Source organism: Scyliorhinus canicula, chromosome 13 (assembly GCF_902713615.1).
Source record: "Scyliorhinus canicula chromosome 13, sScyCan1.1, whole genome shotgun sequence".
In the NCBI taxonomy this organism is placed as follows: Eukaryota; Metazoa; Chordata; class Chondrichthyes; order Carcharhiniformes; family Scyliorhinidae; genus Scyliorhinus; species Scyliorhinus canicula.
This window is the reverse complement of record NC_052158.1, coordinates 66,841,064-66,866,955: the sequence shown is the minus strand read 5'-3', so window position 1 is coordinate 66,866,955 and position 25,892 is coordinate 66,841,064. Positions and strand designations below refer to the sequence as shown.

At 44.1% G+C, this 25,892-nt stretch overlaps 1 protein-coding gene across 4 annotated transcripts in view; it reads right to left on the bottom strand.

Moving 5' to 3' along the window:
- The window catches only part of sept2 (septin 2), a 109,168-nt gene that overhangs the window by 61,484 nt on the left and 21,792 nt on the right, over positions 1–25,892 (bottom strand). For all 4 annotated transcript variants that reach the window (XR_005462768.1, XM_038815127.1, XM_038815128.1 and 1 more), the window contains exon 2: positions 2,033–2,082. Coding sequence is in view for 3 of the 4 variants with exons in the window: in XM_038815127.1 (XP_038671055.1) it covers positions 2,033–2,059 (27 nt within the window). In the remaining variant the exon portion in view is untranslated. The remainder of the gene's footprint in view (positions 1–2,032; positions 2,083–25,892) is intronic.

The window sequence follows — 25,892 nt, the reverse complement described above, 5'->3', positions numbered from 1 at the left end:
AAAAGAACGAGCCACAATATGAAGAAACTTGAACACATGGAATGTTGTGATCTGGAATGTCCGCCTGAAAGGCTGGTGGAACCAGATTTAATATTGGCATTCAAAAGAAAATTGCTTAAGTACTTGAATAAGATCAAAATTACACGACAATGGGAAAGTACAAGGATGAGATTAATGGGACAGCTCTATCAAATAGCTAGGGACAATGGACAGGGTAGTCTGCTGCTGTGCTGCATCATTCTCAGTTCTGGAAATCCCAACACTGACCAAGCTGCTGGTCAATCCCTTCATTGGCTTGGCATATATTAATGAGTACATTCTCTGAAGCAACTTGGGACATCTCTAATGTCAAATGCAAACTGTTCAAACAAGGGAGCTGTTTATTCTGCTGGCTATTGACAAGCAGAAACCTCCGTTCAAAACATTTCCCCCAAATGCTGTACACTTTAACTCCATCAGCAGCAGATATCTTAAGAACATCTGCTGATTCAACCACACTTTTGTTCACCTTCTTTCGCTCCTATGTGGTCAACCCATCCGATTCTCATTACATTCAAACTGAGGAAATCAATCTACCTTGCTCTACTTTGAAGAAATACGACCATTATTTTGAGTCATTTTCAAGCATTGCACTCTCTAATATGTTGGCTGCAGGTAGTGCTACATTTATAGTGCAGAGCCAAGAAATATAGCTGCCACCAAACCGGACTGACCATTCCCTGCTACATGTACAATGCAAATTAGACTGATTGAAGATGCAGATTGCACTGCTAATGTTAAAAAATATACGCATGTTGATCACCACACATAGCTGCAACACATGTGGGCAACACGGTAGCACAGTGATTAGCATTGTTGTTCACAGCACCAGGGTCCCAGGTTCATTTTCCGGTTTGGGTCACTATCTGTGCAGAGTCTGCACTTTCTCCCTGTGTCTGCGTGGGATTCCTCCGGATGTTCTGGTATCCTCCCACAAGTCCTGAAAGACTTAGGTAATTTGGACATTGAATTCTCAGTGTACCCAAACAGGCGCCGGAATGTGCCGACTGGGGTCTTTTCACAGTAACTTCATTGCAGTGTTAATGTAAGCCAACTTGTGACAATAAAGATTATTAAATTAAAATTATATGTTGAAAGTTTCCATTTGTCCCTCATGTCATGGGAATGTCACTTTAAGAGATGTTTGTCTTCTCAAGTGGCTGTTGTGATGTCATGGTGTGGGTGGAGCTGGGTTCTGGCTCTGCTTTTACTTTCGATTTTTAGTTCGGGAGCTGTATTCCAAACAAGGTGGTGTATTTTGGTCTCTCTCTGCATGCTAAAGAATGTCTCCAGATCAATTGATGATGTCAAAATAATACCTGTTTCTGTAAGGAATGCAAACCTACAGTTTTTGTAGGAGAAAAGGGTGTTTGGCTTATGGATGTTGTTAGGAAAGTTACTAAGGGTTACCTACAGAGTACTGCATCTTTGGGGGTGTATTTGTATTGGCAGTTGAAAAGGTGTTTACTGTGTGTTTATAAAATGTAAACTGGATTCATAGAATAAACATTGTTTTGTATTAAAATACTTAAGATCCCTGTTGCATAACACCTGGAAAGTGGGCACGTGCTCCCCATAACCAAAATCTATTAAAAGTTGGAGGTCAGATGAACTCCATGAAATACTTTGGTGTTCTCTAAACCCTGGCTCATAACACACTCAGCATTTTGAACACTTAGCTACAGTATCTTAACAGGAAGTACAGCAAAAACTCTCCCATCACTACTGTAAACAGGAAGAGGAAACATGAGCTGAGACATGTCGATATCTTTATTTAGCTCCCTTTTTTCATTTATGGGAGAATGAAAGCCCTGGAGAAATCAGTTTCAGGGACACTCGTCAATTCATACAATAGGTGTTGACCTCATTATCTAAATGCAGCTGCCCAATGCACACACTTCACTGTTGCGAGCCCATTAAAACCTGTTTCGAGACAAGGGAAAAGGCACAAACTTCAATCAATTTAAACCCATTCTTGGTTAAAAATAATTACCTTAAACTTGTCTGAAGACTGCGACATGATTTAGATGGGGAAATTCACACCTGAAAAACAAAGTTTTGTTTCAATATATAGTGAACACGCTGGCAACAAAAAACCAATGGCAAACTGCTAACACTGGCACTGTTGTCGGGACACAATGCTGCACAAAAACTTTCCCAGTTCAATGATGAAATGGCTGCCCTCATCTTCACACACCCATATTTGTTTTTACGAGTATTCCTGTCCTCAGGAAGTATTGCAACGCTGAAGATATACTCAAAGGGCTCTTCCATTAACCAGTGGTATGAAGAACCTTTGCCATAAATAAGATTGAGGCAAAACATTTTGAAATTGGTGGGTTTTATATTAAAAAAAGGACTACCCTGGGCTAAATTAGCGAGATGCTGTCCACATTCATCGGGTGCAAGCGTGATCTCCTTCTACAATGTTCAAAAATAGACATTATAACCAATCTTTGAGGATCCGTAAGGCACTATTCCAGGGCCAGTGTTTAATTCAGTTAATGATTGAAGTCAATGATCAACTCCATTTCACATTGAGTATACTGTTGTAAATGACATCAGCTGCAGAGCTCATCAAAGCAAGTTCAATCTTTTTTTTTTAAATTTAGATTACCCAATTATTTTTTCCAATTAAGGGGCAATTTAGCGTGGCCAATCCACCTACCCTGCACATTTTTTGGGTTGTGGGGGCGAAACCCACGCAGACCGGGGAGAATGTGCAAACTCCACACTGACAGTGACCCAGAGCCGGGATCGAACCTGGGACCTCAGCGCCGTGAGGCGGTTGTGCTAACCACTAGCCCACCGTGCTGCCCCAGCAAGTTCAATCTTAACCACATCAGATCACATTCCATGACGTTTTGCAATCAGATAACCAGATAAATAAAAACATTATTTTTCTGGAGTATAAAGGCACAAATATCCTTCTGCTACTTTTCAGTGAAAGGATATTACTTCAGAGTGATAGGTAGACTGTTATTAGTTGGGATGGGGCCTTCCTTGACTTTAAGCTCCCAACAGTTGGCAATTTTTCTTTCTTGTCTCCCAAGCTAGGCGAGTATAACTTTCAATTACTATGTCTGTATATTGAATATAGAACACAGAAAAATACAGCACAGAACAGGCCCTTCGGCCCACGATGTTGTGCCGAACTTTTATCCTACATTAAGAACAAATTAATCTACACCCCATCATTCTACTGTAATCCATGTATCTATCCAATAGCCACTTTAAGGACCCTAATGTTTCCGACTCAACTTCTTCCACAGGCAGTGCATTCCATGCCCCCACTACTCTCTGGGTAAAGAACCTACCTCTGACATCCCCTCTATATCTTCCACCATTCACCTTAAATTTATGTCCCCTTGTAATGGTTTGTTCCAACGGGGGAAAAAGTCTCTGACTGTCTACTCTATCTATTCCCCGATCATCTTATAAACCTCTATCAAGTTGCCTCTCGTCCTTCTCCGTTCTAATGAGAAAAGGCCTAGCACCCTCAACCTTTCCTCGTAAGACCTACTCTCCATTCCAGGCAACATCCTGGTAAATCTCCTTTGCACACCTTTTCCAAAGCTTCCACATCCTTCCTAAAATGAGGCGACCAGAACTGCACACAGTACTCCGAATGTGGCCTTACCAAGGTATTGTTCAGCTGCATCATCACCGTACGGCTCTCAAATTCAATCCCTCTGCTAATGAACGCTAGCATACCATAGGCCTTCTTCACAGCTCTATCCACTCGAGTGGCAACTTTCAAAGATCTATGAACATAGACCCCATGATCTCTCTGCTCCTCTACATTGCCAAGAACCCTACCGTTAACCTTGTATTCCGCATTCATATTTGCCCTTCCAAAATGGACAACCTCACATTTTTCAGGGTTAAACTCCATCTGCCACTTCTCAGCCCAGCTCTGCATCCTATCTATGTCACATTGCAGCCGACAACAGCTCTCCTCACTATCCACAACTCCACCAATCTTTGTATCGTCTGCAAATTTACTAACCCACCCTTTAACTACCTCATCCAAGTCATTAATGAAAATCACAAACAGTAGAGGCCCCAGAACTGATCCCTGTGGTACACCACTGGTAACTGGGCTCCAGGCTGAATATTTGCCATCCACCACCATTCTGACTTCTATTGTTTAGCCAGTCTGTTATCCAACAGGCCAAATTTCCTACTGTCCCATGCCTCCTTACTTTCTGCATAAGCCTACTATGGGGAACCTTAACAAATGCCTTACTAAAATTCATGTACACGACATCCACTGCTTTACCTTCATCCACGTGCTTGGTCACCTCCTCAAAGAATTCAATAAGACTTGTGAGGCAAGACCTACCCCTCACAAATCCGTGCTGACTATCCCTAATCAAGCAGTGTCTTTCCAGATGCTCAGAAATCCTATCCCTCAGTACCCTTTCCATTACTTTGCCTACCACCGAATTAAGACTAACTGGCTAATAATTCCCAGGGTTACCCCATTCCTATTTTTGAACAGGGGCACAACATTCGCCACTCTCCAATCCCCTGGTACCACCCCTGTTGACAGTGAGGACGAAAAGATCATTGCCAACGGCTCAGCAATTTCATCTCCTGCTTCCCATAAAATCCTTGGATATATCCCGTCAGGCCCGGGGGACTTGTCTATCCTCAAGTTTTTCAAAATGCCCAACACATCTTCCTTCCGAACAAGTATTGCCTCGAGCATACCAGTCTGTTTCACACTGTCCTCTCCAACAATATGGCCCCTCTCATTCGTAAATACTGGAAAAGTACTCGTTCAAGACCTCTCCTATCTCTTCAGACTCAATACACAATCTCCCGCTACTGTGTAGCCACCTGGGGTGGCCACGTCCCGATTCCAAAATGGACATTCGCAAAGAGTACAGGGAAAAATGGACAGCACTAGAAAAACAAGCAGGTACAAGGTTTCCCGTGGATTGGAACTTGCAGAACCCAGACAGAACTGAAACTACAAGCCATTAGCATAGTAATGAGCTTTCTCCGGGGACAAGAGAAACATTTAAACAATCGGTATCAGGGCAGACTTCCCGGCGCCAGTCGAGACTAAAACAAAGGCAGGCCAACAGTTACCTAGGGCCCCCAGCGATCGGGGAACAGCCCCATTATTGGAGAGAATCGATACAAACGATTGGGACATGGTCCATGTAGTAATCCACGGGAGGCAGGAGTTCCGTCACCACACCAATATTTATTTACAATAACGATATTACAGGAGCAGCTACAAACAGTGCTGCTAGCAGTCCAGTCAACTTAAGACTGGCTCACAAAGCCTACACAGGTGATTATATGGGCCCCCTCAATGAGCTATCATTGAGGGAGCTCATACTCCAATTGGCCAACCAATAAAGCCAATTGGAGTTCATTACAGTCCAATTAATTGGGACCAAGTCCAGGGTCCGCCCAGAAGGGCTTAAAACCCTTTGGACTATAAAGCAGAATCCCCAAGGTCAGATCGGGCTCTCGGAAGAACTCTTAAGAACTCTTGAACTTCACCTTGGCATTTGGCTCTCAGCGACGAGAGGCCCGCCGAGCACCAGCTAAGTAAGTCTAAGGTCAACGCACGCTATGAGATAGGTGCTCCTAGCTACTATTCTATACCAGTTCGAAGCCAGCAGTATCAGAACCGGACAACGGCCATTGTTCCTCTGACTGAGTGGGCCCCCGAAGCCAAGTATAGGCTTTTAGTAGTAGTTGTAGTTTAGTGAGTAGAGTTTGTGCACGAGTAATAATTAACTGTGTGTGCAAAATAAATGTGCATTGATTTCAAACTTACTAACTGGTGTATCGAGTCATTGATCAGTATTCGGTTTTGAACCTTGTGGTGGTATCAGAAAGATACCTGGCGACTCTTGAGCAAAGGTAATTAAAACAGAGCAAATTAAGGGAAAGCATAACGAGCAACAACTGTCCTTGATCGGACCTACCCTCGCTCTAATCATTCTCATATTTCTCACTTATGTGTAAACGGCCTTGGGGTTTTCCTTGATCCTACCTGCCAAAGATTTTTCATGCCCTCTCTTAGCTCTCCTAATCCCTTTCATCAGTTCCCTCCTGGCTATCTTGTATCCCTCCAGCGCCCTGTCTGAACCTTATTTCCTCAGCCTTACACAAGTATACTTCCTTACATAAGGAACATAGTATCTGTTCCTTGAACAAGTTCCACATTTCAATTGTGTCCTTCCCTGACACCCTATGTTCCCAACTTATGCACTTCAGTTCTGGTCTGCCAGCATCGTATTTACCCTTCCCCCAATTGTAAACCTTGCCCTGTTGCACGCACCTATCCCTCTCCATTACTAAAGTGGAAGTCACAGAATTGTGGTCACTATCTCCAAAATGCTCCCCCACTAACAAATCTATCACTTGCCCTGGTTCATTACCAAGTACCAAATCCAATATGGACTCCCCTCTGGTCGGACAATCTACATACGGTCTTGGAAAAGCTTCCTGGACACACTGCACAAACACCACCCCATCCAAACTATTTGATCTAAAGAGTTTCCACTCAATATTTGGGAAGTTGAAGTCACCCATGACGACTACCCTGTGACTTCTGCGCCTTTCCAAAATCTGTTTCCCAATCTGTTCCTCCACATTTCTGCTGCTATTGTGGGGCCTATAGAAAACTCCCAACAAGGCGACTGCTCCTTTCCTATTTCTGACTTCAACCCATCCTACCTCAGTCGACAGATCCTCCTCGAACTGCCTTTCTGCAGCTGTTATACTATCTCTAATTAACAATGCAACCCCCTCACCTCTTTTACCACCCTCCCTAATCTTATTGAAACATCTATAACCAGGAACCTCCAACAACCATTTCTCCCCCTCTTCTATCCAAGTTTCCGTGATGGCCACCACATCGTAGTCCCAAATACCGATCCATGCCTTATGTTCACCCATCTTATTCCTGATGCTTCTCGCGTTGAAGTATACACACTTCAACCCATCTCCGTGCCTGCAAGTACTCTCCTTTGTCAGTGTTACCTTCCCCACTGCCTCACTACACGCTTTGATGTACTGAACATCGGCTACCTTAGTTGTTAGACTACAAATCCGGTTCCCATTCCCCTGCCAAATTAGCTTAAACCCTCCCGAAGAGTACAGAAAACGTCCCTCCCAGGATATTGGTGCCCCTCTGGTTCAGATGCAACCCGTCCTGCTTGTACAGGTCCCACCTTCCCCAGAATGCGCTCCAATTATCCAAATACCTGAAGCCCTCCCTCCTACACCATTCCTGCAGCCACGTGTTCAACTGCACTCTCTCCCCATTCCTAGCCTCACTATCACGTGGCACCGGCAGCAAACCAGAGATGACAACTCTGTCTCACCTGGCTTTTAACTTCCAGCCTAACTGCCTAAACTAGTTTATTACATCCACACCCCTTGTCCTACCTATGTCGTTGGTACCAATGTGCACCACAACGTCCGGCTGCTCACCCTTCCCCTTAAGGATCCTGAAGACACGATCCGAGACATCCCTGGCCCTGGCACCCAGGAGGCAACATACCTTCCGGGAGTCTCGCTCGCGACCACAGAATCTCCTATCTATTCCCCTAACCACTGAGTCTCCTATCACTATTGTTTTTATATTCTCCCCTTCCCTTCTGAGCCCCAGAGCCAGACTCAGTGCCAGAGACCTAGCCGCAAGGGCCTTCCCCCAGTAGGTCATCCCCCCCCCCAACAGCATCCAAAACGGTATACTTGTTTTGAAGGGGAGCGGCCATGACGGATCCCTGCACTGTCTGCCCGTTCGTTTTCTTTCCTCCGACTGTAACCCAGCTACTCTTGTCCTGTACCTTGGGTGTGGCTACCTCCCTGTAACTCCCTCTGCCTCCCGGATGATCTGAACTTCACCCAGCTCCGGCTCCAGTTCCCCAACAAGGTCTCCGAGGACTGGAGTTGGGTGCACTTCCCACAGGTATAGTCAGCAGGGATATCGCTGGTATCCCTCACCACCCACATCCTACAGGAGGAGCATGCAACTGCCCTAGCCTCCATCCCCTCTCACGTTACAGAATATAGCTGCACTGTGGACCAACTGGAACTCCGCCCTCCGACTCTGATACCAGTCGGCTGCAGTCTCTGTAAACTCCGGGCTCCCTCCTCGCTCTTTGAGGAAATGTAGGAAATGAAATGAAAGGAGGACCTTACTCCCTCCTTAACTATCTCCCTCAGTCACCAAACTCTCACTATTGCACTCAAATGCACCCAAATTCAGCACTCAGTGCAAACAAAGTCTGCACTGTAACTAGCTCAGATTTATACTGTGACTCTCGCCTCTGAAAACTGGCCTAATCCAATTAACTAAATTAACAAGCTCCAGCTGCAAGTATCTACAAGTAAAACCTTTGTTTCAAGCAGATTGAAAATTCACCTTCTTCTCAACCAAATTAGTTCATATATTATGAACTAATTGACTAATTAAACAATTAATATTGGTCAGCGTAGTGCGCCATTACTGTCGCACATGGGAATCTGTGGAACGAATGCAGTGCTGGACAATCATATCTGAAATGCCTACAGTCTGCATCTAAACCAGAGGAACTAAAATCCTTGCTGGTGGTTTCGCTAGTGCTGCTGGTGAGGAGTTTTGCAGGGGATTGTAAATAGCTGGAACTCGAGGATGGAACACTGTGACACCCCACTAGTTACCATCTTGCCATCCAGAAAAAGACCCATTTCTCCCAACTGTTCATGCATCAGCCAGTTTTCTATCCAAGCTAATAAATTACCCCTAATCCCATTTGATCTAACCTTGTGAATTAACCTTCTGTGCGGCATTTTATCAAACACCTTCAGATATCCTATATCTACAGAATCCCCATTATCCACTTTGTTACATCTTCAAAGCACTCGAGCAAATTAGTCAAACATGATTTGCCCTTCATAAACCCATGATGACTCTGGATAGCGTTTTGACTTTCCAGATGTCCTAATATTACTACTTTGATCCACCTGTTTCCCAACAGATGTTAAACTAACTGGTCTGTAATTTCCCACATTCTGCCTCCCTCCCTTTCTGAATAAGGGCATTACGTTAGCATTTCTCCAATCCACTGGAACCTTTCCTGTGCCCAGGGATTGTGCCCAGGGATTGTTTGGGTTCTTGTGCCATGGTGCCTTAGTTAGTTTGCTCATCACTTCTGCAGCCTCCTCTCTCACACAAACAAGCTGAGAGTTCCTCCAACTTAATGGATAGTTGCTGAGGCTCCTGGACTCTTGCCCTCTGGGTCCCCTTGTCCGCATCACTCTCAATCACACTCTCCTGTCACTGTCTAAATCTGAAGGTCTTGTCCTCAGAGGTGCAATCGCCTCAGAGTAAAAATCATCCAGGTAACTACCCCCCAATATCCGCATTTCAATTTCTGGATGTCAAGTAACTAGTGGGGTGTCACAGGTTTCCATCCTCGAGTCCCAGCTATTTACAATCTATATAAACGACTTGGATACAGGGATAGAAGATTTTATAGCCAAATCTGCAGATGCCACAAAATAGGTGGGACAGTAAGTTGCAATAAGGAAATAAGAACCTTACAAATTTTTATAGTTTAGGAGAGTAGGCCAAAATGTGGCAGAAGGAGTTTAACATGGATACGTACATTTTGGAGCAAATGGAATGTGGCCATTTATAGCTAAGGGAGTATATAAAGGTAAGGAAGTGTTGTCGCAACTATACAAGGCATTGGCGAGACCACACCTGGAGTATTGTGCACAGTTTTGGGCCCTTATTTGAGGAAAGATGCAAGGACATTGGAGGCAGTTTGGAGGAGGCTCACAAGGCTGACTCCAGAGATGAGGGGTTTGTTGCATGAAGCGAGATCGAACAGTTTAGGCCTATAATCACTAGAGTTAGGGGAGAAAAATCGAGGCATACAAGATGTTAAAAGGTGTAGATAAAGTAGTGGTAGAGCAGATGCTTCCTGATGTGGGGCATTCTAAAGTGGGAGGTTATAATCTTAGAATAAGAGGTAGCTAATTTAAAACAGATTCGAGAAACTACTCCTCCCAAAGAGTTGTGAATCTGTGGAATTCACTACCCTAGAGTGTGATGGATGATGGGACAGTGAGTAAATTTAAGGAGGAGTTAGACAGATGTTGAATTGGTATGGGTTAACGGTTATGGAGAATGGGCAGGAGAGGAGTTAAGGTCAGGATGAGATCAGTAATGATCCTATTGAACAGCAGAGCGGGATTGAGATGCTAAATTGCCTACTCCTGCTCCTAGTTCATGTGTTCCAAAAATAAATTTATTTCAAAATTATGGGGTTTTCATGATTAATCTGAAGATCAGGGGTTACGGGGAGACGGCAGGAAATGTGCCTAAGTGGGGTGCTCTTTAAAGGTTGGCACAGACTCAATGGGCCGAGTGGCCTCCTTCTGCAGTATAGGGATTCTATGATGTGCAGAAAGTGGGTTCAGGTTCATGCGATACTGGTACCTGTGTTGGCAGAGTGAGGGAGCTGTACCGTTAGGACAGTCTACGCCTGAACCATGCTACGACCAATGTTCTCGCACTGCTTAACTGGGGATGTAGTAGGGCAGCACAATGGCGCAGTGGTGAGCATTGCCGCCTCATGGCTCCGAGGTCCCAGGTTCAATCCCGGATCTGGGTCACTGTCCGTGTGTAGTTTGCACATTCTCCCCGTGTATGGGTGGGTTTCACCCCCATAACCCAAAGATGTGCAGGGTAGGTTAATTGACCACGTTAAATTGCCCCTCAATTTGAAAAAAAAAAATTGGGTCGTCTAAATTTATTTAAAAAAAGAAAAACTAGGGAAGTAGTGAGGGTATTAAACTAAATAGTGGAAACGAAGGGATCAAATTTGGGAAGATGTGGTAAATTGAAAAATTGATACCTTTCTCTTTTGTTTTGAATCTATGTGGGAATTGATAAACAGACCATGACAGGAAGGGACAGGGAGTACAAGCTAAAACTAAATCAGCAGATAAGCTGTATAAACAATAGAAGGACAAAACTATCCGAATTCACTTAGCATTTGAAACAAAACAGATGAACTAATAGTTCAAATAAAAATCAAGTATGATCTGATAACCATTACAAAGTCATGGCTGCAGAAAAGATGGGACCCTGAATAATGATGGGTTTGTGACATTTAGATTGAACAGGAGCCAGGAGAAAAAAAATGGAGGGGTGGCTTTGTTAATTAATGATGGTATTAGCACAATGGAGTAATGACCTAAGTTCAGGAAACCAGGATGTAGAAATGGTTTGGGTCGAAATGAGAAATGGTAATGGCAAAACAGAGTATAAAGCAATAAATAATGGGAGCTTGTCAGAAAGGTGCGGGAATTTTAATCTGCACATAGATGGACAAAGGTCTCCTCCATGGGATACATTGTAACTGCATGGTCTGGAGACAGTAGGTTATATTAGACCTAGTATTGTGCATTCTAAAATACAAAATAGGAGAAGTAGGCCATTTAGCCTCTCGAACCTGATCCCCTGTTCGGCAAGATCTCGATGTTTCGAACTCTACATTCCCATCCACCCCCAATAATTGTTGATTTCCTTGCCGAATAAGATTCTATCAACCTCAGTCTTAAAAATAGTCCATGACCCAACCACTGCCACCTTCGAACGCAGAGAGTTCCAAAGTTGTAAAATTACATTTCCGCAAAATTTAATTTCCTCATCTGTCCTAAAGGGGCGACCTCTCATTTTAAAACAGTGACCGCTAGTTCTGGACTCGCCCACATCCACCTGGTCAAGACCGGTCAGGATTTTTTACATACTTCAATCAAGTCACCCCTCACTCTTCCAAATGCTCGTGGAAATAAGCCCAGCTTGTCTCACCAATCATCTTAAAACAACCGGCTCATTCCAGGTATCAATCTAGTAAACCTCCTCTGAAACATCTCTAATGAATTTACATACTGCAATGAGAGGGGATTGACGACCTCAGTGAGGCGGCCCCCAGTAACATAGATCATAATATTATTACATTTCATATTCAGTTTGAGTGAGGGAAGAGTGGGTCCAAGAATAACATTTTAAACTGAAGGACAATTATGAGGACATGAAAGCTAGCTAAAGTGAATGAACAAATTAGGTTAAAGGATAGGTCCAAAGACATATATTGGTAGACATATAAGGGGACATTTCAGAATACACTGATCAGATACATCCCCATGAAAGAAAAATCTGCGGGAAGATGGTATCAGACTTAACAAAAAAGCATATAATTGCGCAAAGGAGAGTAGGTCAGAATATAAAAGACAGCAAGGAATGGCCAAAAGACTAATAAAGGAGAGAAAATTAGAGTATAGGCGAAAACTAGCTAGAAATATCAAGACTGAGAGCAAGAATTGTTATAGATGCTTAAAAAGGGTTATCAAAGTGCGATAATGTAGGAATTTCAGATAGATTGCATTACACGTATTTGCTGCAGTAAGGGCTAGCGTGCTGCAGTAAAATCCTGGTTTGAAAGGTTTTGGGGACAGGGGTGCAATTAAGGCACCATAAAAGCTTGGACTAATGGAATTTTGTTTGGATTAAGGGGGTTCCCTGCGAGTAGTTAATTAGATACATTTCATGTTTTTCAGCTTGGTGATATGATGTAATTAATGGGGTTAAGGTACCAGGCATTTTGCAGAAAAGCAGTTTAGTTGAGCTTTAGATTGAGATGCAAGCAAAAGTCAAGCATTTGCTCTCACTGCATTTCAGTTAAAGATGTGCCTGCAGACAGATTAGCAGTTCAGAACTTTGCTGGAGTGGCGGTCGGCATCGCCACCAGGGTTAGTGGCTTGGTTGAGTGACCTGTACTACTTCCTGCAATTAGAGAAGATAAAGTATGAGTTAAGGGGCTCTTCTGGGGGGTTTGAGGAAAGGTGGGGGATGTTTGTCACCGTGTTTGAGGGGCTGTTCATCACGGGGGGGGTGAAAAAGAGGAAAAATCTGCAGAGACTGTATAGTTGATTGTAGAGAAGCATGTTTCCCAGCATGTTGTTCACTGTAACCTATTTTTATACATGTTTGTAATAAAATACATTTTAAAAAAAGAACGTGTTCGTATTAAACTCTGTTTTAATATACCTAATCCCCCTATTTTGGGTGCAATCACGGGAGGAGACAGAAAAAGCAGGAAACTACTCGGCAGTTAGCTTAATATTTGTCATAGGGAAAAGATTAGAAGCCAGTATTAAATAAGGTAGAGCAGGGCACTTGGAAAAATTCAAGGCAATTTCAAGGCAGGGTCAACATCGTTTTCTGAAAATGTTTAACCACTTTATTAGAGTTCTTTTGAAGGAGTCACATGTCATAGATAAAGGAGAACTGGTGCATGTACTGTAGTTACATTTCTGAAAGGCATTTAATCGAGGGCAATCCTCCTCGAGGGTGTTTCAAGAGGTAGGTGCAATCCTCCTTGGCACATGTTTAAAGAGGCATTGCTTTCAGGGAGAAAATGTACCAACTTTACTATCTGAAAAAGTTTTCAACTAATTATTTAAAATTGCAGTGTTACATTTTTAACCGCCTAGTGGGACAGAGGTGGATTAATTAGACTATCTGGAGCAAGTTCTGGATTGAGGCTAGTTTCATTAAATGGGTTACTCTTCCTTCTTAAGCTTTTAATTTCAAAATGCATGTGCAGTATCGGTAGAATCATTTCCTGATCCTCAGCATCACAGTTTCCAGTCTTCAGTCAATTCAATTCACTTCATGTTATATCAAGAGGTCCCATCAAAATTTGAGCAATAATGCTGGACATTCTCCAGAATTAGCTGCACTCCTTGCCAAGCTGTTCCAGTACAGCTACAACACTGGCATCTACCCAGCAATGTTGAAAACTGCCCAGGGATGTCCTGTATATAAATAGGACAAATCCAACCCGCCAATTACCACCCCAGGTCTACAATTTGATGCCACACAACAATTTATAAACTTGAATGAATTTTTCTCTTTAAATACGAAAACTTTTAGGCAATGCAGTAATTAGCACTGCTGCCAACTGCGCCGAGGACACGGGTTCGAAATCCGGCCCTGGGTCATTGCCCGTGTTTGCACATTCTCCTCGCGTCTGCGTGGGTTTCACCCCCACAACCCAAATATGTGTAGGTTAGGTGGATTGGCCATGCCAAAATATCCCTCTGGAAAAAAATAATTGAGTACTCTTAAATTTATTTCAAAAAATAGAAGAACCTTTTTGCTCAAGGGAGTCCAGGAAGCAACATACATCTTTGGTCTTTAAGACAGATAAATGGATCTTTTACCAATCCACAAAACATTAAGGAGGGCACTGCTGGAATTTTGTACTATATTACTCAGGGTACCAAGTCTGCTTGGACACATTCCGGAAGATTTCACTCAACTTCCCAGCTCCAATTATGGAACCCATTTAAACAACTCATTATCCTCATCAACAATCAATCATTTTTATAAACATTCAGTCGAATTGAAAAATTACCACAATTCCTTATGACTTTTCTCCAGGATTGCTGACTAGCATCCAGGGAATTAATTTTCTAACTCCTGAGGAATCCAGGACAATCCTGGAGCATTGATGACCATAAGTACAGATTGTGCATGATCGATTATCTGTATTTTTACCAAGTTCTCCAGAATACAAATGAAAAAGAATTCAACATTAAATGCTGAAGACTTCTGATATCTTATTTGACAGCTAGCAGAATATCTCATTTGACTGCTGGCTACTGCAGGCCAGAATGCAGCCCCACCTGCCAAAAATGGAAGGAAGTTTTCCAATTATACCTCAGGAATCTCAAGATACACTTCCACACTTCTGGATTAATCAGAACCAATTTCACACATAACCACTGGCAATGCATTGTAAACTATTTCTGCTTTCTCATCCAGAGCACATCCAAACATCCCCAAGCGATAAAACGTCACAACAGTGCATTGCTTTTGACTTCAAATACAAAAACACAAGAAACAGGAGAAGAGCATACAGCCGGTGTGCTCGGCCATTCAACATGTTCAATGGCCGACATTCATCCCTCTATTCTCCAAGACACCACATTTGTGTCCATCTCAGCCTTAAATATTGTCAATGGTGGCACAACTTTTTCAAGTGAAGACATTTCTCCTCATCGCTGTCCTAAATGATCAGCCCTTATCCTGAAGCTGTATCTCCTCGTTTTAGATTCCCCAGCCTGTGGAAACAACTTTTAGTGTCTATCCTGTCAAGCCCCTTCACAATCTTGAATATTTCAATGACATCAATTGTCATTCTTCTAAGCTTCAATAACTATAGGCTCAATTTATCATAGGACCACACTCACCCCAGGAGCAAATCTAATGATCCTCAGTTGTACTGACGCCAATAAAAGCATATGGACTTTTGGTCTCCACATGGGAAAGGATAGTCTAAGTGTGGGCTCACCTAAACCCATACAGATGTGGCAAGACTCCCTTCTTCCACTTGCAATGAAGGGAAAACATACTATTTGCTTTGCTGTCCCTGCATGCTAATGTTATGTTCCTTATAGAAGTACACACAATTTTCTCTGCTCAATGTCTGCAAGTTTCAGACATTACGGCAAGTGAACAGCCTCTTGCTTCCCCACATGATAATCCATGTGTTACTTTGTTGCCCACTTAACCTGCCCAATTTTTTATCAAACTTAGAGACAGTAATACATTAAGCAACTCCGATTAAGGCCCCTATATTGATCCTCGCTGCACTCCTTTAGCCATGCCTGCCAACTTGAAAATGTCCTATTTGTCCCTACTCTCCATTTCCTGCCCCTTAAATCGATCCTTCATCTATGTTAATAGATCATTCCCAACTCCATGAGCGCTTATGTTGTATATTAACTTTTGTTGAATGATTTTCAGAAATGTCAACTACTGCCCCCATTTGCAACAGCCGCAGGTTTACTCCTGCAATAAGCGACACCACCTTCAAAACGGTGGAGGTAGCACGAGGGGACACTGATGGCTCGGGTCCCGATTACAAAATCGCGATTACAAAATGGACACTTGCAGAGAATGAAGGGAAAATTGGACAATGCTGATCAAGCAAGCCAATGCAGGGTTTGTCTGTGGATTGGAGTCTGCAGCTACCAGACAAGGCCAATGCCGCAAAGCCATTAGCATACTAATGAGCTATCTCCGGGGACAAAAGAGACACATTTAAGCAAACGATACCAAAGCAGACACCCCGGCGCCAGAGGAGACTAAAACAAAGCAGGCCAACGATCATCTAGGGCCCGCCCAGCAATCAGGGCAGCCACCCCTTTATTGGAGGAAATCAATACCAATAATTAGAATATGGTCCAATTAATTGGGGCCAAGTTCAAGGCCCGCCCAAAAGCATGCAAAGCCCCTTTTGGGGTATAAGAGGAAGCCCCCAAGACAGAATCGTGCTTCTTGGTCTTGGCTCTCAGCAGCCTAGCAGCTGCACCAGACAATTAAGTCCAAAGTCAACGCACGCTACGAGATAGACGCTCCTAGCTATTCTATACAAGTTCGATGCTACTATTCTATACAAGTTCGATGCCAGCAGCCTCAGAACCGGACAACGGCCATTGTTCCTCTGACTGAGTGGGCACCTGAAGCTAAGTATAGGCTTTTAATAGTAGTGATAGTTTAGTTAGTAGAGTTTGTACATGAGTATAATTGACTGTGTGTAAATAAATGAGCATTGATTTTGAACTTACTAACTGGTGTTGAGTCTGTGATCAGCATACGGTTTTGAACCTTGTGGCGGTATCGAAAAGATACCTAGCGACTCTTGAGCAAACATAATTAGAATTAAGGACGGCAACCATATTAACCACCATAAACAGAGCCAATTAAGGAGAGAGCATAACGAGCAACAAGGGACACGTACATGGAGCTACAGAGTAGCGTCCCTGGCGGAGCTCACGGAGAGGCCCAGTTACCAAAATTAAATTAACTAAGACACATACAGGTCAAAAACTTCCTCCGTGAGGAAACGATGACGTACCCCCAGACACCGGGACGTTCACTAGTTGAGGAACTGCTGGTCATGGGCGACTAGGGAGGGGGCACTGTGGGGACATGCAAGGGCGATTGTTGGAGGTATGCTCCCCCCCGGACAAGACAAGGGAAAAATGGGAGACGGAACTAAGCATAGAGGTGGTGGGAGGACTCTGGATTAAAGCACTAAACAGGGCAAACTCCACTTCCACATGTACAGGACTCAGCCTAATGCAGCTAAAGGTGGCACAGAGCACACCTAACCGGAATCCTGAATGAGTAGGTTCTTTCAAGAGGTGGAGGAAAAATGTGAATGGTGTCAGGGAGGCCTGACCAACCACACCCACATACATAATATATCTGGGCCTGCCCAAGACTTGTCGAGTTCTGGACCACCTTTTTCGAGACCATGGGTGAATACAGTTGTGGGTGCGCGGGTGGAGCCATGCCCAGAAGTGGCAATCTTCGGGCAGGCTGGAGAAAATTAAATTTGCCATCTGGGGGTCGGACGTGGGCTTCCACAGGACATGGACGCCATTCCACTTCTGACAATTGGAGAGGGACCATAAGACGTAGGAGCGGAAGTAGGCCATTCCATCCATTGACTCTGCTCAGTCATTCAATGAGATAACAGCCGTCTGACATAATCCTCAACTCCAGTTTCCCACCTTAGGCCCAGAACTCTTGATTTCCTTATTAATTAAAAATTTGTTTACCTCGGCCTTGAAACATCCTCTCATCATCTACCCTGTCAAGCCCCCTGAGAATCTTATATGTCTCAAGGAACAGGGTCATGAGGCATTCACAGCATTCTGGTTTCAGGTTGGGAGTGTAAATCACACAAAGCCGGACTGCTCAACAATAGAGGCAAGAAGAATCCATCATCTATGTGTGAAGACTTCCTGCTTCTTCGTACATTTTCAGATAAGGCTGAGCAAATACCAATGAGTTGCAGCAGTAGTTTCACATCACACAACAGGACAACCACAACATGACAGACTGCTGCTGTACACTCAAGTCAGTGCAAATCCCCCATCAGAGATTCTGGAACTACCTCCACCTTAGCGCACAAGGCATCTTTGCACCGATTGGTGGGACGAGTGCGGTCAACAAATTCTTTCCTCTAAGTTTGGAAGGGGGTGGGTTGGGAATCTAAAAAATGGCTTAACTAAATATGGTAACATTTTATTTGGGGCAGCACGGTGGCGCAGTGACTAGCACTGCTGCCTCAAGGCGCCGAGGACCCGGGTTCGACCCCGGGTCACTGATCGTGTAGAGTTTGCACATTCTCCCCGGGTCTGTGTGGGTCTCACCCCCACAACCCAAAAATAAGGGGCTGGTTTAGCACAGGGCTAAATAGCTGGTTTTTAAAGCAGACCAGCAGCGCGGGTTCAATTCCCGTACCAGCCTCCCCGAACGCCAGAATGTGACGATAAGGGGCTTTTCGCAGTAACTTCATTTGAAGCCTACTTGAGACACTAAGCAATTTTCATATTCATTTCATTTTTTCATTTTCATGTGCAGGGTTGGTGGATTGGCCACAATAAATTTCCCCTTAATTGCAGAAAATAATTGGGTACTCTAAATGTATTTTTTAAAATGGTAAAATTATATTTGTAGCTGTGATCAATGATCCAAGACAGATTTTTCGGAAACATGGTAACAGTGAACAGTGGTTAGCACTGTTGCTTCACAGTGCCAGGGCCCCGGATTGGATTCCCGCTTGGGTCACTGACTGTGCGGAGTCGGCACGTTCTCCCCATGTCTGCGTGGGTTTCCTCCGGGTGCTCCAGTTTCCTCCCATAAGTCCCGAAAGACGTGCTTGTTAGGAGTGTGGCACCTTGGGGATTTTCACACCAACTTCATTGCAGGTTTAATGTAAGCCTATTTGTGAAAATAATAAAGGTTATTATAATTATTAAACCTTTAGACATCATGAAGCCATAAAACCCTGGAAAAGTTATGGGAAAGAAAGGTCATTCAGCCTGTTTTGTTATCTCTTAGCATAGCACAAGCTGCTTACTTGATGTTCACTCTGACAAAGGAAGGTTCAGATGGAGATAACTTCAACAGATTAAACTATTTACAATTCTCCTACTCGGATTCGCCTCTACTGTTATTCCTTCTACAGCTACTCAGACTGACGAATCAGTCTGCTACAATCCATGTGGTGGGTGTGATGTTGAATCAACCCTGTGTCTCTACTCAGTGTCTCCACTGGAAAGAGGAAGATCATGTATGCTGTGTCCTTTATATATGGGTTGGTGTAATGCCCCCTGTGGTAGTGTCACCTCTGTGTGTATCATGAATGCCCATTGGTCGTGTCCCATCTTACTCAGCAAATTCAAGATTCACACAAGGTTAAATTGGCAATGCTCTGCTGGTTTGTCCCCAATGCCGACATACCCACTTTCTGAAGCTAAATCATGAAATGTCCTAAGTTGTTGCACAGGAGTATCAAACAATTTGATCCAAGAACCATAAGAACAACTTTGGACCAGTTATCAAAAGCTTATTCAAAGAGGCAAGTTTTTCCTGAATGTCCTGGAGGAGAAGAGCAGGCAGCAGAGAGGATTAGGCAGGGAATTCCATAAATTAGAACAGAGGCAGTTGAAGAAAGCCTTGAATGGTGGAGTGAAGATGGTAGCTAGTAACAGGCCAGATTTGGAAGAATGTAGCATTCCCGAAGGGTTGTAGGGCTGGAAAAGGTCCAAGAGAAGCAAAGCTGCGGAGGAATCCAAACACTGGAGTTTTACTTTTAATTTGAGGAATTACTGGAGTGGGAGCCAACAGCTATGCTCCTGTGAAAAAACACTTTCTAAACATTGCAAACAGGATTCATTCAAAAATTGATGTTCAGAATTGGAAAATGTTTCAACACAGCAATTGAATTAGTTTATTTTTCTTACAAACCAAATGAATGCGAGAAAGGAATAGATGAAAATGGGACTAAAATGAAAGGGTGAATAATATGCATATGGAAACATGGGAGGTTAGTATTTATAACATTGGTTGTGTTTCATAGAACAGTACAGCACAGAACAGGCCCTTCGGCCCTCGATATTGTCCAAAACCAATATCAAGCTATCCCACTCCGTCATTCTGCTGTGCTCCATGTGCCTATCCAATAACCCCTTGAAAGTTCCTAAAGTGTCCGACTCCACTACCACAGTAGGCAGTCCATTCCACACCCTAAACACTCTCTGAGTAAAGAACCTACCTCAGACATCCCTCCTATCTCCCACCCTGGCCCTTACAGTTATGCCCCTTGTAACAGCTACATCCACCCGAGGAAATAGTCTCTGAACGTCCACTCTATCTATCCCCCCCTTATCATCTTATAGACCTCTATTAAATCGCCTCTCATCCTCCTCCGCTCCAAAGAGAAAAACCCGAGCTCCCTCCAGCTTTCCTCATAAGACCTACCCTCCAATCCAGGCAGCATCCTGGTAAACCCCCTTTCCAATGCTTCCACATCCTTCCTATAGTGAGGTGACCAGAACTGCACACAATACTCCAAATGTGGTCTCACCAGGGTCATGTATAATTGTAGCATAACCCCACGACTCTTAAACACAAGCCCCCTGTTAATAAACGCTAACACAATATAGGCCTTCTTCATGGCTCTATCCACTGGGTGGCAACCTTCAGAGATCTGTGGACATGAACCCCAAGTCTCTCTGTTCCTCCACATTCCTCAGAACCCTGCCGCTGACCCTGGAATCCACATTCAAATTTTTTCTACCAAAATGAATCACCTCGCACTTATCAGAGTTAAACGCCATCTGCCATTTCTCGGCCCAGCTCTGCATCCTATCAATGTCTCTTTGCAGCCTACAACAGCCCTCCACCTCATCCACTACTCCACCAATCTTGGTGTCATCAGCAAATTTACTGACCCACCCTTCAGCCCCCTCCTCCAAGTCATTGATAAAAATCATCAGCTGTTACAGTATTAAGTTGCACAGAAGACATATAGTGTAAGGGACAAAGAATTTTTACCCTTCACTAAAAAAAATTACAGCAAACTAAGTTTACACAGATAACCTTGAACAAAGGCAACCACTTTTGGCTCAGTTTTACTTACCGCACCACATTATTTGTACTTAATCTATTTAAAAAGAGTCATGTGCACGAAGTCTTATGCCGATTGTCCATTACATCAGCAGACCAAACCATGGAAAGAAAAATTTATCTATATCTTGAATAAAAATTAAACTTCGTTATTGACCAATTTCAGGAAACCTTTATTGAAATTACACCTTTGCAAACAAAAAAAAAAGTGACCGATTCTACCCTCACCATTTATGCACATGGTCTCCCCACAGCAAAGAACTGCAAGTGCACAGCCACAGGCAGCCACAACTGACACGAGTTCACTGAGCCAGCGATTAAAAGAATGAGCTCTTGATAACGCACTGGACCAAAGGAAACATGCACAACGTTCACTTGGCCCACATTAGTTCGCTCACCTGCAGCCACAGTCCCAGCACAGCACCCACCACGGCCTCCCAGAAATGATTCCGAGGCCTCTGCTTCCATTACCCTAACCAGCAATCTGTCCCAAGCAGTGACCACATTCCAAAGTGAAGAGCTCACGAGTAGAGCACATGACTGAGTTATTACAATTATGCAGCTCTCCCTTGAGGTTTTCCATGTTTTGCCAATGCTCTGTAGCCAAAAAAGGTGGAAAAAACTGTCTTTTTATTTTGAGCTACCATCTCACTGAAGTAGTTTCAGGTCAATCCACATCCAACAACCTGCTCTGAAAACATTGCTCATATTTTGACAGCGTGACAAAATTCGACAATAGCAGCTGAGACAGTCAACATTCTAAATAAAACAAACAACATTCTGAAAAATCATTTCAGCCCCATCTCCCAATGTTAACATTTTTTTTTATAAACTTAGATTATCCAATTATTTTTTCCAATTAAGGGGCAATTTAGCATGGCCAATCCACCTACTCTGCACATTTTTGGGTTGTGGGGACGAAACCCACGCAGACACGGGGAGAATGTGCAAACTCCACACGGACAGTGACCCAGAGCCGGGATCGAACCTGGGACCTCAGCGCCGTGAGGCGGTTGTGCTAACCACTAGGCCACCGTGCTGCCCTCTCCCAATGTTAACATGAAATAAATTAGGAATAGGCCTTTCAGTTCTTGAGCCTGCTCTGACATTCAGTAAGATCATGGCTGATCGGATTGTAACTTCATTCGATTGTAACGCATTCCTGCCCACACCCCAAAAACCTTTCACCTTCTCACTTATCAAGAATCTGTCCAGCTCTTAGGCAGCACGGTGGCACAGTGGTTATCACTGTTGTCTCACGGCGCCAAGATCCCAGGTTCAATCCCAGCTCTGGGTCACTGTCCGTGTGGAGTTTGCACGGGTTTTCGCCCCCACAACTCAAAATGACGTGTAGTGTAGGTGGATTGGCCACGCTAAATTGCCCCTTAATTGGAAAAAATGAATTGGGTACTCTAAATTTATTTAAAAAGAAAAAAATCTGTCCAGCTCTGCCTTAAAATATTCAAAGACACTGCTTCCACTGTTAACAAATCCTTAAAAAAAAAACAAGGATTCTGATCTGCATGTTCACGAAAAGCTGATCACTTCTCCTTGGCCCTGTGTGGCAACTGTTGTCGAAAATCCATCCAGTAATTGTGATATAGTATTTACAGACAGACAAACAAGACTAATAAACAGGGATTAACTACGCATCAATACTGTTTTTGTAATGCTAATGACGGGATAAATATTAGCCAGGACCTCGAGAATAATAACTCCCCTACTTTTCTTCAAAAAAGTGCCATGGGGGATTTGTTTTTTTTTAATCCACCCAAAGACAACTGATGTGGCATAAAACCAGTACTGTGCTGCTGGTTTAGCTCACTAGGCTAAATCGCTGGCTTTTAAAGCAGACCAGCAGCACGGTTCGATTCTCGTACCAGCCTCTCCAGACAGGCGCTGGAATGTGGTGACTAGGGGCTTTTCACAGTAACTTAATTGAAGCCTACTCGTGACAATAAGCGATTTTCATTTAATTTCATTCAATTGGGTTGGGGAGGAGGGGTGCCATCAAGGAACCGTGCACAACATACGGCCTTGACCTTAGAGGCAGTGTCAAAGCAGAAGTTTAGTTGGGACTTGCACAAATGCAAGAAAATGTGGGAATCCAACCAGCAAAGATGTATAAAATGTTAAAAGGATACAAGAAAATAAAAAGACAATAAAAATGAGCAAAACGTTACAAGAAATATTAAATCTAAGAATAAATGTTATACATTAGCGGAAGTGTGTTAAGGGGGCCCTTCGAAAACAATATAGGTGCTAACAATGATGGATTAAAAGTAAATTGTAGACCTATGAAATTAATAGCATCCATTTTAACTGTAGCGGAAGGGAACCTAGAAATAAGTGGAGGGACTTAGTGCATTTACTATATTTTTGAAGTGAATGAATGAAATAACAGGATAGAAACAGAAACATCTCTCAGGAATTAAAAGAAACAAGGCAGAGAAATTACAGACAGAAATGCTTTCCAAGTTCCAATAATCAAGAAGTATTCCTCTGTATTGAAAATGTCAGAAAATTTAAGATGGTGTCCCGAAAGGGGAGTCTGAAAGTGTCTAGAAGGCTCCACCCCAGAAATCATTAGCAAACATGAAAGCACACAGAACTGGGAATAGAAACAGAAAATGCTGGAAAAACCCAATGCAATGAAGTAGTCATATTGACTGCAAAACTTTAAACTCTATTTCTTCCTCCACAGACGCTGCTGAGGTTTGCCTGCATTTTCTGTTTTTATTTCAGAGTTCCACCATCGGCAGTATTTTGTTTTTATTATCGAAAGGGAAATAACCTGGTAACATGGGTTAGTAATTAATTGGCAAGAAAGTTTAGGAATAAATGGAATATCTCAAATTGGCAGAGGAATAGAGGGGTAGTATTCAATTTTGCAACTTACATCAACAGTTCCAGCAAGTTGCGTAAATGGAAGGGAGGTCTAAAAATATCAGTAAGACTACATTTGATCCCTGCTACATCTAGAGATTACATCCAGAAAGGTGCGCTGGTACATTCTTGGTACCAGGGCTCAGAAGTGGGCAGGGAATGTAACAGGAGGGCATGTTTGGCTCCAGTTCTATGGACAGGAATCTGCTTCATATCACAAGAAGAGCATGCATGTGGACAACAGACAAGAATAGGTTGCAACAGGCGGTACTTGCGGGTGGGCGGCAGCAAAGAGGAATAATAAAATTTGTAAAAGCTTAAATTGCATGATACACAAAATACAAGTCACAAAATGTAAGTTACATCGGTAAACCCTCCAGGGGAATAATATATCATAAACTCTTGTGGTTGACTTCCGGTGGCGGCCCCGAACTGAGCAGTTGCACAAAAGGTGGCTCTCTCTTGGGAACTTTTAACCCATTAGAGACAAAAACGTCAACAAAATCCCAACTAACAACCAACCAACCGAAATACTGCTGAACCAGCCACAGAGCCAGAAAAATAGTAAAAGCCGAGAAAGGAGGGGGACATGTGGGGCGAAGTAGAGTGGAGTGTGGCAGGCTGAGCAGCGGTCCCCAACACAAACACCAGCCCACTTGTCGCTGGAACAGTTGGAATTCTCTCTATATAACTTCAGAAACAGAGGGACTCAGTAAAAGGGGACCTTATGTCGGCCATGAGGTCACCTTCATGGAGCAGGTTGGGGGGGGGGGGGTCCTGGACCCATGGAGGTTCAACCATCCGAGACAGAAGTTCTTCTTCCCCGCAAAGTCTAATCCCATAACAACTTCTTAATCGTTTGTAAACCAGTGCTAACAGAGGTAGTTGGGTCGGAATACAACATAATAGTAATCTCGGGACTTCCGGTTGCGGCTATGCGGAGCTAAGTCGCACGTTCGGCAGCTCCTGCTAGGAACGGACTTTTGGGCTCCTTTTAGGGCCCCCAGCGGTACTTTTTCGACGTTTCCTGGTGTGGGAATGAGTCAGCAACATTTCCCCAGCAGTGTATGGCCTGGACCAGCATGGGGAGAGTAAAAAAGTGGTAGCAAAGCCAAAGCAGGTGCGAGGGAAGAAGCACAAGATGGCGGCGGGCGGAGACCAGGCGGCGTGGATGCAGTGGGCGCAGGAGCAGCAGGAGGCTCTTCAGCGCTGCTTCAGGGAGATTAAAACGGACCTCCTGCAGCCGATGAAGGCTTCAATTGATAAGCTGCTGGAGAGCCAGACGGCCCGGGGGTGGCGATCCGAGAGGTCCGACAAAAGGTTTCCGAAAACGGGGATGAGATCTTAGGCCTCGAGGTGAAGGTGGAGGCGCACGAGGCGCTCCATAAAAAAATGGCAGGAGCAGTTCGAGGAGATGGGGAACCATTCGAGGCGGAAAACTCTGCGGATCCTGGGCCTCCCGGAGGGGCTGGAGGGGTCGGACGTGGGGGCCTATGTGGTCACCATGCTAAATTCGCTGATGGGAGCTGGGTCCTTTCAGGGGCCCATGGAGCTGGAGGGGGCCCACAGAATATTGGCGAGAAGACCCAAGCCTAATGAGCCGCCACGGGCGGTGCTGGTGCGGTTCCACCGGTTTGCTGACCGGGAGTATGTGCCCATATGGGCCAAGAAGGAGCGGAGCAGCAGGTGGGAGAACGCAGAGGTACGGATCTACCAGGACTGGAGTGTGGAGGTGGCAAAGAAGAGGGCCGGGTACAACCGGACGAAGGCGGTGCTACACAGAAAGGGAGTGAAGTTCGGCATGCTGCAGCCGGCGCGTCTGTGGGTCACCTACAAGGACCGACACTTTTACTTTGAGTCCCTGGAGGAGGCGTGGGCCTTCGTACAGGCCGAAAAATTGGACTCAAACTGAGGGTTGGGTATGGGGGTTTGCGTG